The sequence below is a fragment of the Xyrauchen texanus genome, chromosome 16 (genome assembly GCF_025860055.1).
Source record: "Xyrauchen texanus isolate HMW12.3.18 chromosome 16, RBS_HiC_50CHRs, whole genome shotgun sequence".
Lineage (NCBI taxonomy): Eukaryota > Metazoa > Chordata > Actinopteri > Cypriniformes > Catostomidae > Xyrauchen > Xyrauchen texanus.
The window spans coordinates 43,105,845-43,119,725 of NC_068291.1; the positions used below are offsets into that span (position 1 = coordinate 43,105,845).

At 36.8% G+C, this 13,881-nt stretch overlaps 1 protein-coding gene across 1 annotated transcript in view; it reads left to right on the plus strand.

Moving 5' to 3' along the window:
• The first annotated feature begins 2,505 nt into the window (after positions 1–2,505).
• The window catches only part of LOC127657389 (1-phosphatidylinositol 4,5-bisphosphate phosphodiesterase beta-4), a 47,383-nt gene continuing 36,007 nt past the window's right edge, over positions 2,506–13,881 (plus strand). Inside the window, exons 1-11 of the mRNA XM_052146151.1 lie at positions 2,506–2,612; positions 3,725–3,805; positions 5,828–5,887; positions 7,057–7,200; positions 9,479–9,558; positions 10,005–10,058; positions 10,154–10,235; positions 10,464–10,564; positions 10,687–10,744; positions 13,019–13,127; positions 13,369–13,579. Of these exons, the coding sequence (XP_052002111.1) occupies positions 2,529–2,612; positions 3,725–3,805; positions 5,828–5,887; positions 7,057–7,200; positions 9,479–9,558; positions 10,005–10,058; positions 10,154–10,235; positions 10,464–10,564; positions 10,687–10,744; positions 13,019–13,127; positions 13,369–13,579 (1,064 nt within the window). The 5' untranslated portion in view covers positions 2,506–2,528. The remainder of the gene's footprint in view (positions 2,613–3,724; positions 3,806–5,827; positions 5,888–7,056; positions 7,201–9,478; positions 9,559–10,004; positions 10,059–10,153; positions 10,236–10,463; positions 10,565–10,686; positions 10,745–13,018; positions 13,128–13,368; positions 13,580–13,881) is intronic.

The window sequence follows — 13,881 nt, forward strand, 5'->3', positions numbered from 1 at the left end:
ACAGATCTGTTGCATTTACAGTTTTATTGAGCAAATTACATGGGCCTTGTCCACATTAACACGTTTTCGTTTGAAAACATATATTTTTTTTTACACTGAGACGACGTTTTTGTCCGTGAAAACTGAGCTTTTGAAGACGCACTCCAAAGTGGATACATTTGAAAACGCCGTTTTCGCTTTGTAGTGTGGACTGTGTCGAAGTGCGCTTTTCTTCTGCAGTATACTATAAACTCAGCTGTAAACTTGGTTTTTATCATTAATGACTTTCATGCAGAAATGAGCTGTGCTTTTAAGTTTTCGGTGAGTCTTTGAAGCATCATTCATTAACCTTCACAAGCTGCATGAATGAATGTCAGCACACGACTGATTGAGCTCGAAATACAGTACTGATACTTTTTTTAGTACCTCCTCAGTCGAGGTTCCAAGCGAGCCGAGCCGATACTAAATGTGACATCAAAATCCTGCAGATCACTGATTGGTCAGGGAGAATCGTCACTACCAGCATCACTGGATTTCTGACACGGGACCCGCTAGTTTTAAAGTTAGCTACAGCGATAGCAGTATCGTTTTTTCACGCGACTTTCAAATTGTAAAAAGAAATGCTGTGTGCAAAACCACACCGTGGTTTAACAAACTAAATGAAAAATTTCAGGAAGTGGCAACCACCGGACCAACCAATAGTGTAGGGAAAAGTAAAAAAAAAAAAAAAAAAGTGACTACAGAACCATCAAGGAAAAGCGGAAGTGGTTCGACCAAATGGACGCTATCCAAACCGGCGATCAATGGGATGGAGAGTGCCCTGGTCTCGGCCACGCCTGGAGTCCACGATGGAGGATGGTACGTTTTGTTACGTTAACTCTATACTCCGCTTGAAAGCTTCACTTTATTTAGTTGACCAGCTACTAGAAGCTTGCATATAAAACAACCAGGCCAATTTAACTGTTACACTTGTGTAAAATCAACATGCAACAACTGCTTTATGCAGCACAATGAGCTAGTAGCTAACAGCTAGCGGTTGTGTTATTGTTTATTGTTTTGTGTCACATTTAAGATGATGTCACGGCAGTAGAGGCGGTGCAACTATGACGATCAGCCTATAATCCCACCGACATTGAGGCGGCACTAAACAGCAGTGGAAATGCAAGCTCAGAAAAGTAAAGCGAATTGAGTTGAGTCGAACCGTAACGTGCAGCGGAAAAGTGCCATTTGTGTACGAACTGAAGCACCGGTGGGCAAGGGTGGGTTGATGTAAAATTAGGCATGGTTGTTTTTGAGCTGTAGAGGCGGTCATGGACTAATGTTCCCCAAATGATGTAGGGAAGTGGCGGATGTAGAGAATGAGGCATTTTTGCAACTTGGTTCCATTAAATGTAAGCGCAGCGTAGTTCTAGCGGGACGACTAGCAGCTGTACATCATTGCACCATTAGCGGGGTAATTCCCAGCCAATTACATGTAAGCCATTGCTTTATTAGTCTGCTCACAATCTATCATATTGCTGTTTCAGTGTGCTAACACAGCAACCTCCTCCACCCCACCACCACCTGTTGAGTCCCGTCCTGCACGGGGGTAGGCTCCTCGCCCCTGCCTCCTATCTCCGGCAGAATGTGACGGTTCTGAGAACAAATTCTCGGGGCCTACGCCAAAGAGAGAGACATTACTTTTCTGTTTTATATTCATCAAGTAAATGTCATCTTAAAATTTCACTCAAGTCTGCAAGTCTTCCTGATTGAAATGCTTTTATTGCATTGGGGATTATGTTTTGAGTTCTGACATTTTTTAAAAATGTTTTCATTGTAGAAAGAGCTCTTACATGTCCTCGTGACATGACCCCTTTAAATCCATCAATCATGCAGAATTAATGGATATCATACCGATATCTCTAAAGTCAAAGTCTGCTGGTTTCAAAGCATTTTGAATGGTTTCCCTCATCATTAACAATTATAGGTAAGTCCCGTTTTCACAACCGGCACGTCCATTTATGGTGTTTTTTCCCACATAAACGTGAAATCGAGACAGAATAAAAATGTAATATTGAATGTTCTTAGGAGCGCCAACAATTCATCATATTGTGGCTATTTGTATTACTGGATTGTTTTTACAAAGTGTGTTACTAATTAATTATAAATCAACTATTGGTTTTTCATATCAGCATTTTTATGCTTATTACCAGTATGGTGATGGTTTTAACTTGGTCAGTAAAATGCTGATAAATATCAGCAGCCGATACATCGGTGCAAATCCCTATTTGTTATAAAAAAACACTTCCGGAACCAAAAAGGTTGAAAAAGTGGGCAGGCACTGATTTATTGCTGATTGGAAAAAAATCCAAACAAAACAGTCATCCTCTGTAGATCCAAGCTTGTTTTGGGCGGGACTCTATGGGAAGTGGAGTCGTCCGGGGGCTCTGGTCTATATATATGGACCTCCCATGCAGGAGTGAGCCATTATATTGATGCATCTCAGATTTAATCTCCACTGTAAACGCTTATTATATAGATGTATGGTGGGCTTTCATCCTGTAGGTCATATGGCAAAACCGTACGAGTTCAACTGGCTGAGGCCTGTTCCACTCTTCATGCAGGACGGGGCATATTTTGACAGGTTTGATGAGGTATGAATATTTCTCAGATTTGTCTTCAGAATGAAGTTTTAACCTGGAAGAGAATACTTTAAAAGAAATATAATAATGTTTGCATTAATTGCATTTTTTTTTTTAGCTACTTTTCAAATGGGCTTTTGTTCCTTACCATAATAAACAACCCAAAGAAATATGTACTCATGCAGTTTAACAGAAATCCACTGGATAACAGCATTTTTTTGTCTGCATTACAGGAAGGTTAATCTGATAATAATCACCTTTGAGAATAATAATAAAGGTTAAACATCCGTACAAATTGCAGTAATGAGAATTTGGTGTTTAATTGTCATAAACATAATGTCACAATGAAGAACAAACGCATGTACAGACATGTTGTTGACTCTACTATTACTAGGCCAAATGAAATCTAATTTATTGGCTGTTCTAAACATACTATCATTAAGTCTTCCAAGTTTCTGTCTTTAAAGAAAAGTCAGCGTTCATTCACAAAGATGATGTTCTTGCTCTGGAGATGCTCTTTAATCACGGAGGATATTGTGACCATCTGTGTTCTCAAAGAATCTCGTCCCTTGGGGATCTTCGGTCGGGCCGGAGAAGTTTATCTTGGAATATAAGTTTTCTGAAAGGCTGGATTCTCATGAACGATGTGTCACAGACTGAACTCGAGCTGTTAAACCAGCACACAGATTTCCCATGAGGACTTGAGGGTCTCTCGCTATTGATATCAAGTGAAAATCAGCCTAATTTTTGGTCTTTGCCGCTTTTGAATGCTGAATTGCAGTGGGAGGAGAATTATGATTTTGTTGACATTATGAAGGTGGTTTATTTTACTGTGTTTATTTCTTCCCAAGATGCAACAAGGAGCGTTAATTCAGTGGAAGATAAATAAAGAGTCTGTTTTTATTTTCCTATTTGAGACAGAGGAAATTTCCCATAGACGCTGTTACTGTATGAGTGGATCATTCTATAATTAAGTTGTAAACAAGATGATGGGCTTAAAGGACTATGAATATTTCAGTTAAACGCACCAAATGCATCAAGGTCTCTTATAGTTTTAAAGTGATGCCAAACGATCAAAGTTGGCTTATTATGGTGTACATGTTTTGTTTTATTCCCCCGTGCAGGATCCATTTGTGTTCGAACCAAACTGTTTTATCAAAGTGGATGCTTTCGGATTCTTTCTCAGCTGGAAAAGTGAAGGAAAGGTAATAAAAGTGTGAGAATTTAAAGCATTCGAGTTTCTAGTATTTAGTCGATTAGTCTGTGGCTATGCTTGGAATATCATACTCATACTCGTACTACTTTTACTACTATAGTAGTATATTGATGTATCATTTCTATACATTTTCTTGTATTCCTTCCATTTCTATTGGGATGAATAAATTGGAAGTCTTGATTTCAGACTCCCCAAAAAAATTCTAAATAATCGTTTTTATTTTTTATATTGTAACTGGACATTTAAACTCTTCAACGTTCATGCAGTAGTAAGCAGTTAGTTCCCTAACCCACACCACAGTGTACCCTAGTGGTACAGCCCACGACGCAAGTGGCTAAACCATAGATTGTAAAAAAAGATGGCCGACGCCCCTTCGCTCTTTTCCATTGGTGAGAACTGAAGCCGCCAGTGTCCCGATATGGCGCTGACATCTTGGGACTTGAGTCTGCGCAGTTGCGATTTCGGGACCAGACCTGCGCAGTAGTGAGCAGGAAGTAAAGCCGCGAAATCAAGGCCCCGCCCTCACTCTCGCTGACTCAATCGCAAGCACACGCCCCTGCACTTTTGACTTTTGACTTATGACGGTGTGAAATAATTAATTATAGAAATTTAGATATTAAATTTAAAGCTCCAATCTCCTCAGTCCTCCGATGATCCCGAAAAAATGTCAGTTAGTGCTTCAGTGACTACTTCGCTCAGAGAACCTGTCAATCACAGCTGTCAATCATGATGTCACAGCACCGTTTTTATAGGATCAAATAACTAAAAACAAACTTATTTTGAAAACAAACACTTGAAATGACATCAACGTGACAGAAACTACAGTAAATGACAGAAACTATCTTTGGAAAAAAGATATGTGAAGTGTAATTTAATTGTTTATTTGGTCTCACCTCCCGTTGAATAACATGGGGAGGCGGGGTTTATGACCTATACTACGACCAGCCACCAGGGGGGCGATCGAGACGTTTTGGCTTCAATTTTGAGGGCTTGTGCGGCACACTTGGGCTAGACACAAAAATAAATAAATAAATAAATTAGAAATTGGCAAGGAGTCAATTCTATCTATATACACATCTCTAAAGTTACAATTTTCAAAAGTAAAAAAAAAGATAAATTATCCATTCTTGAAGTAACTGGAATCATTTAAAATGAAAGTTTCCAACCATTTTTCTATTTTTGCATTTGGATTGGTATGGTCTGATAAATACATTGTAAAGCTTTACATGGACCGTTGCAACTACCAGCAGAATAAATGTAGAAATTGTTGTTATATAGTTCAGATATTGTAAAATACCAAAAGTGAGTGATTTTATCTTTTAATTCTACTTCTTTATAAATTCAACTTATATATTATACATTTTGGGACCACTATAAAACCGATTTCCCCGAGGGGGGTGTTTAGTGTCGTTTTACACTAATCAAGAAGTCATGCATTTTGAATGGTTTTCAATACGGGTCAAAAATGACCCAAAACACAAAAGGAGGGTGCAGTATCTTAAGACCATAGGGGGGTTAAACATGTGACATAGTATGAATTGATTGTAAGAGTAGTATGCCATTCCAAACTCCATAGTGATGTTATGTGTGGAGTGGTGGTGGTGTAGTGGGCTAAAGCACATAACTGGTAATCAGAAGGTCGCTGGTTTGATCCCCACAGCCACCACCATTGTGTCCTTGAGCAAGGCACTTAACTCCAGGTTGCTCCGGGGGGGATTGTCCCTGTAATAAGTGCACTGTAAGTCACTTTGGATAAAAGCGTCTGCCAAATGCATAAATGTAAATGTTATGTGAGGACATACTGTCTAGCATACTTCAGTTTACAACATTTGCCATTGCATACTGCATACTCTTTCACATATTTAATAAAAAAATAGTAGGCAAAGTTCAGTGCATAATGTTCAGTGTGCAGTACACTTGCATTCCATTACAAACTTAAACTATGTAACACATCTGATCAGATTAAAGAATGTGATGTCTTATCATTCACAGTCTCTTGTCCGTTTCACAGGAGGGTCAAGTTTTGGAGTGTTCCCTAATCAACAGCATACGTGAGACAAGTATACCGAAGGTAAAACTGTTACCATAGAAACAACATAGAACAATAGTTTAGAAAATGCATACCATGCTAAATGTTGGTATAATCTGATTAATTAATATCATATAAAGGTGAAACTAGTCAGCAATATTGTTTTATTCAATTATTTGTTTATTATTAAAATAGCAATAATATATATATATTTGAACAGTTTACTTTTTCTGAGATACAGCGAGTTAGTGTCATTTATATCAAGTGTTACAATTACCCCTATACATTGTAACAATTGTAACAATATTACATATTTTAGCTATTAAATGTAAAATTATGAACTAGTCTTTCTCAATGTAAATATTTCAAAGGTCCTTGTGCTTTTGTATTTGTATTGTATTTTAATCGCGATTAATCACATTATATTTGTAGTTATTCGCGATTAATCGCACATTTTGTAAGTTTGACATTATATTTACAGTACTTCTTTTCTTGTCAAAATGTATTTATTTCCATTTTAGGAAGAAAACAATATAATATGTAACAACATAATGCTTTATTAGCATTTTCCAAACATATATAAAGATAGAAATGCACTAAAATATCACCAATTCAAGTAAAATTTAACATTTCTCAAAGTCTAATTGGGAGTTTGACTAATTGAAAGAAATAGTCCCGACAGGTTTCATATTCATTGCAATGTGCATTAAATCCCTTAAACTCTCATCCTCCACGATATTAATCTGCCGGTAGACTGTGGCTATCCGCTTTCCTGAAGCTAGGTTCATGATTCGCGTCAGGGCAGCCTTACATAGCCTGAAAAATACTTGTTTTCTAAATTTCGGTCACAAGTCCCATCTGGATTTGTTTTGTATATCAAGTAGCGCTAAGAGCTTCTTTCGCCATCATTTTATCACTGACAGAGAAGCACGGTCAGAGATTATTTTATTTACTGAGATAACAACCTCTATCATAGGACTGAGCGTATCATTCAACTAGCATGTTACAACAGTACAGCCCATAGAATGTCTATGGGACCGCCGCGGATGCTAAGCTTGTACGGTCGCCCTTCACACCAGTGTTTAAATATTAACGATGAACGCATTAATCGCGTAAAAAAAAACATTTTTAATTCATTGCATGCGTTGATTCTGATGGCTCTAATAAATATGAAATCTGTTTTATACCCTCATCTCTCCCTCTCTCTGTAGGACCCAAAGATTATTTCTGCATTGGACGCCACAGATAAATGTGAAAGTAACCTGGAGAGTCGGATCATCTGCATATGCAGCGGCACAGATCTGGTCAACCTAAGCTTCATGTACATAGTCGCGCAAAACATTAGCACTGCCAAGGTAACACAAGCATTCCCAGACAAGTTGTCAAAATAAACGTTTTATTTTTGCAAAGTTATGCGAACTGTCATGTCAAAGATTTCAGTTAAACCTTTAAGCTCTAAAGTTGTTTTTAAACATTTTCAGTTTCATTGGCATACCCAAAATTAAAGGCTTATGACTCGACAAAACAAATGAAAACAAGGAGGGTTTGGTATCATTGTTAAGAAAAACATTTTCATTCTCAGCCTTAGAAACTGCTGAAAAATCACAGCTAAAAAATAGCCAAACATTTACTTTATTTTCGTATTTTTCTTATTTGACATTAGATATCTCTGGGTGTAAATAAGGAAGCTCAGAAAAACAGCTAATGTTTTGTTCCCAATCATGTCATCTGTATCTGAGGAACATTTTGTGTCGATACGACAAAGCAATCAAAAGTTACAGCATTACAAATATAATTGATCCTATTGTCCAAAAACATCTCCAAACAAATAAAATATAATAATTGTACATAAGCACTAATTACACATGCAAACACAACAATGACTAAAGGTTTGCATAGCATGCAGACATGATTTTAGTCATGAGATTTCACAGAATGAGTTTCATTCTGTGTCATTTGAGTCATCATTGATTCTGTGTCATGTATTTGGCGCCATCTCCTGGTGGTCATATGTAACATTATGCTTCATGTGGATTATCTAATGATCTGTACATCTGATTATCTTGTGTGTGGACTCGTTTGAAAGATAATCACAGACTCTAAATAATGGTATGTGATATTATATGCTCCGTTTATTTATTTTGTATTTATAAGCGAAAATGTGGCAACACCAACATCATTTTCAAAGACTATTACTATTACTCACAATTTTTTTGTCTGAGTGTAAAACAAATGGGCCGGTTGTATGCTCAAGACTGTAGTTGTTAATATTTTTAAAAAAAATTTTTATCGTGGGCCTATCCGAGCTTAAAGGGTTAAATAACTTTTTTTATGAATTAATTGAGAATAACATTTTAAAAATGGTTCAAAATTGATTGTCAACTACATATATTGATTTGTCACCACCATCAGACAGAAGATCTCATGGTGTCAACAAAATAATATAGATTTTGCATTGCATTTATTGAATGCAGCATCAGTGTTGCTAGCTTGATACTGTAATAGGACCAAGTCGGGATGCTCCAACAAACAAATAAATTTTTCGAAAATCAACCTACAGCTAACCTTATGTTAAGAACATTTTACAGATCATCTTTAATTAATTTAGAGTGAATATGTTGCTATTTTTAAAACTAATGGCAGGTGAAATTGTCGGACATGTTTTGTCTCATATCTCATGAAAACTCACACATTCCCCCCCAAGCAAGGTCATCAGCCTCACTGTCTAATTCCTAACTCTGTGTCCTCAAACACTAATGGTTTTATCTGCCCTCCCAAGGGACCATTGATGACCCCTGGGAAGTGTGCACTTGTGTTGAACCTCAAGCAGCTGCCGTCTCACCCCATGTTTTGTCTAAAACATGTGCTCGATTCATTATTATATATCCGCTAGGAGAACTAGCATTAGAGTGCTAGCAGTGGTGTTCTTTAATATCCTTCAATATTGTGTAAAAATAGCGCACTCATAAAACTCTGACTCACATTGAGCACTGAGAGAGAAAAGTGTGTTTATAAGATGTCAATACTGTATGTTTACAGCACATCTAACATCAGTATAAATCTACCATTCAGTCATGCAACCTTAATATTATAATAACATTTATAGTTTCTTTCAATCTACTTCATTTTAAATGAATAGTTCTTCTGAAAATGAAAATGATGTCACTATTTACTCACCCTCATGTCATTCCAAACCCATATGACTTTCTATCATATGAAGGACACAAAAGATGTTTTGAAAAAGCTTTGCTAATAGGTTTCGAGAGCTTTGGCGGAGGGAAAGTTTGTCAGTGAATAACTACTTAAATTTAGCTCTTTTTGTCACATAAAGCTATTAAATGGCTTCAGAAGACTTTGAATAGACAGTAACACACACAGCAAATGGTCACTGTACTATTTCATTGTATGGAAAAGAGCAGCGTGAACAGTCTCCTTTTTATGTTTCATGGAAGAAACAAATCATATGGATTTGGAACAACATGAGGGTGAGAAAATGTTGACAGAATTTTCGGAAAAGATGTCTGATACCAAAGCCAAACTAGTAAAATGTACATGCTTTACAGAGGTTAAGTATTTTTTAGTTCGACAATAATTGTTCATTTTACCCCGGTATTTTTATCTGTGTATTTACAGCTTTGGGCGGATGGTTTACGGTCATTGATTCATAACTCTCGAGCAAATAACCTGTGCCCGACGACCTGCCTGACAAAACAGTGAGTGCCACCCGCTGATATAATAGAGATACAAGCAGTGCTGGGTATATACATTTTGGATTGTAATCTTGTACGTACAGTATTACTACGGAAGCCCTAAAGGTGAAAAACAATTCACCACGACATTATAATTTTGTTGAGTAGGATAAAATTGAATCATGTACCCTATTATGTGTGAATTACCGCTCCATCTTCAGTGTATTTCATTATCAGGTCTGTGTGCGCAACTGTAATCTGATTATGAGTATTTAAAATGTAATGTAATCCAATTAAAAGTACTTTATGTTGTAATATGACTACATAATACAGATTACATGTAATCCGTGACTACCTAGCACTGGATATAATTCACCTCAGTGATTACATCGTCTTAATGCGTTTTGTGTGGATGGTTTAAAGATTTCATATCCAGTTTTCTCCTTTGCTGTTAATTTGTTTCCCTGTAGTTGGTTGCGGTTGTCATTTTTGACCAATGTGAATGGAAAGATACCTGTGAGGAGGTACTCTACGACCTTTTTTAAATGTGACTAAAGTGTCTAGACTGTATGTCTAGCTTGAGGATATTAAACCATGACTTGTGTCTAATTTTCTACAGTATCACAAGAACTTTTGCTTCAGGTAAAACTGAGAAGGGGATTTTCCATGCTCTAAAAGATCTTGGATTACCCAGTGGAAAGGTAAATTTTAACAGTACCGAGTTTGACCCCTTTAAACATGATTCGATCCGTTTTAACTTCAGGACAGATGTACTGTATTAATCATTATGTAATTGTAACACTATACTAAACAGTATTGATTTGAGCTGTATGTGGGCCACACTGACTGCACAGTAGCTTTCATTTAACTTTTGGCATGAAAGCTGTTTTTAATGACATATTGCTCTTTGTTTTATCATTTGTTTACAGAACGATGATATTGAACATGACATTTTTACCTTTGATAAGTTCTACAGTCTTACGCAGAAGATTTGTCCCAGAACCGATATTGAAGTTCTGTTTAAGAAACAGTAAGCATGCAAATAAAGTTTTTCATAGTAACTAAAATAAATATGAATATGCTGTAGGATTGTACCTATATGCTGTAGAGACAGAAGGAGATTAAATCTATCATGTGCTGCATTTCTTTCAGCAGGGGAGACAAAAGCGATTATTTAAGCGTAGAGCAGTTAGTCCACTTTCTGAATGAAGTAAGTGATTTTATTGATGCATTTTCCTGTTGGTTTCCTGCCTGTTGCATGTGAATGTCCCAGTTTCACGGCTGTGTCCTGTCCCTGATGGCATGTTTACTCAATGGACGTTCATAAAATGTCCATTAAGCTCTTTCAGAGAAACCATCACATCTGATTGCTGTAGAAAGGAAGCATGCAGCATGCATTACTGTTAACACACCTTGAATGACAGAATGTCACAATATAAAACATGAGATCATGCATAATAATGCTTTTGTTTTGTTTTTGCATTGTTTTGCTCTCTTTGTTCCTGCAAGTGTGTTTACATACTTTTTTGCTGTTTTGCTGTGCTTCACTTCACAACGAGTCAAATTTTTGAAACCTTACAATTTTATAAAAGCACTTACATTAAATCTTCTGTTAAAACGTAGTGTATTTGTAACGGAGTATACACTTCTGTGTATCATTTAAGCTGTATAGCCTGTATTTCTCCATGACCATTTACATTTTGACATCAGAAGTAGAGAATAACCAATGATTTCAATGTTTTTGTTGGAAAACAGCAGCTTCCTTCATTATGTCCTGCCATGAACACCATACCTGTTTGATGTTTTCCATATAATAGACTCATGAACAGAGATGTTAACCAGTTGCAATGATTCCTTCAAGTCTTTATCTGTCACTCTAGGGCTCTTTGGTACCTCATTGATCATTCTGCGTTGTGCCCTTTGAGTCATCTTGGCTGGACGGCCACTTCTAGAGAGAGTACCTATAGTACTAAATCATCTCCATTATAGACAGTTTGTCTCACTGTGGACAGATGAATATTTAACGGCCACTTATAGTGAGAGTACCTATAGTACTAAATCATCTCCTTTATAGACAGTTTGTCTCACTGTGGACAGATGAATATCTAATGGCCACTTCTAGAGAGAGTACCTATAGTACTAAATCATCTACATTTATAGACAGTTTGTCTAACTGTGAACAGATGAATATCTAATGGCCACTTCTAGTGAGAGTACCTATAGTACTAAATCATCTCCATTTATAGACAGTTTGTCTAACTGTAGACAGATGAACATCTAACGGCCACTTCTAGAGAGAGTATCTATAGTACTAAATCACCTCCATTTATAGACAGTTTGTCTCACTGTGCACAGATGAATATCTAACAGCCATATCTAGTGAGAGTATCTATAGTACTAAATCACCTCCATTTATAGACAGTTTGTCTCACTGTGCACAGATGAATATCTAACAGCCATATCTAGTGAGAGTATCTATAGTACTAAATCATCTCCATTTACAGACAGTTTGTCTCACTGTGTACAGATGAATATCTAACGGCCACTTCTAGAGAGAGTACCTATAGTACTAAATCATCTCCATTTATAGACAGTTTGTCTCACTGTGGACAGATGAATATCTAACGGCCACTTCTAGAGAGAGTACCTATAGTACTAAATCATCTCCATTTACAGACAGTTTGTCTCACTGTGTACAGATGAATATCTAACGGCCACTTCTAGAGAGAGTACCTATAGTACTAAATCATCTCCATTTACAGACAGTTTGTCTCACTGTGTACAGATGAATATCTAACGGCCACTTCTAGAGAGAGTACCTATAGTACTAAATCATATCCTTTATAGACAGTTTGTCTCACTGTGGACAGATGAATATCTAAACTCTTCAAGATAACTCTGTAATCCTTTCCAGTTTTATGCAAAGCAATAATAATTAATAATAGGTTTTCTGAAATCTCTTTTTTGCAAGCCATGGTCCACGTCAGCAGATGCTTCTTGCGAATAGCAAACTCAAAATTGTGCTTTTTATAAGTTAGAGTAGCTCTAGCCCACACCTCCAATTTTGTTACCATAATTGGATGCCAGGTTTGCAAACTCATGATGCTAATGAGCTTTTTTTTGTCATCTTTAGCCTTGGGGTTAGTTATTTTTTCCACAGGACTATGAATGTTAAATAACATTTGTTCAATAAAGGCATGAAGGATTATAATTGTATGTGTGTTGTTAGCTTAAGCACATTGTGTTTGTCTATACTTGTGACTTTGATGAAGATGAGATCACATTTTATGAGCAATTAATTCAATTGAAATGAAAACCAGCTCATTCCAAAGGGTTCACATACTTTTTCTTGCCACTTTATGTCAAAGTGGCACCATCCGATACCATCACAGTACCATGCATGCGTAATGAAGTGCTATATCTTTTTTACTTCGCACAAATATTTATTAAACAGAAATTCTTGTTACTTGTTTCACTTGTATAGAATCAGCGTGATCCTCGCCTGAATGAGATTTTATTCCCGTTCTATGACTCTAAACGTGCTCTTCAAATCATTGAGCGATTCGAACCTGATGAGAAACTCAAGAGAAAAGGTCTGTGACATTCATGATTATTTATTCTTTCGATGTGCTGTTAATAAACCAAATAAACCCCTTTAGAGTGACACAACATCTCCTCTGCTTCATGTTCTCGTTATGCAAACACATTTTTGTGACATTTGAGCGCCACCTGGTGCTCAGTTGCTCCTGTGCCATCTTAGTAAGACTCAAAAATATATATTGGGCTGTCTTGATCATCTGAGTTGTGTATGAATGAATGAAGTGATCTGTGCAGGTGTGATGTCATGTGACGGGTTCTGTCGGTTTCTGATGTCTGATGAGAATGCTCCAGTGTTTCTGGATCGGTTGGAGGTTTATCAGGAGATGGATCAGCCGCTGTCTCACTACTTCATCAACTCGTCTCACAACACATACCTGACCGGCAGACAGTTTGGAGGGAAGTCATCGGTAGAGATGTACAGACAGGTGCTGCTGTCTGGCTGCCGGTAGTGAATATTATTCTGTTGTCGTTGAAATGAGTGATGCAAATTTATAAATGTTATTTTTTTTTTGTGTGTGTGCAAATTTTTACAAAACTTGGTACTTGACATTTTATAAAGCAATATAATAACTTTAAGTCATTATCGAACAATATAACATTATACAATACTTATGAAATCATGAGTTAAAGGACATTTAAATGGTTAGAAATGTCATGAAACTTTCACCTGTGTACATTCAAATATGACATTTTCTACTGATCTGGATGGCACTGAATATAGTGTAAATCATTTAATTATATGAAGCA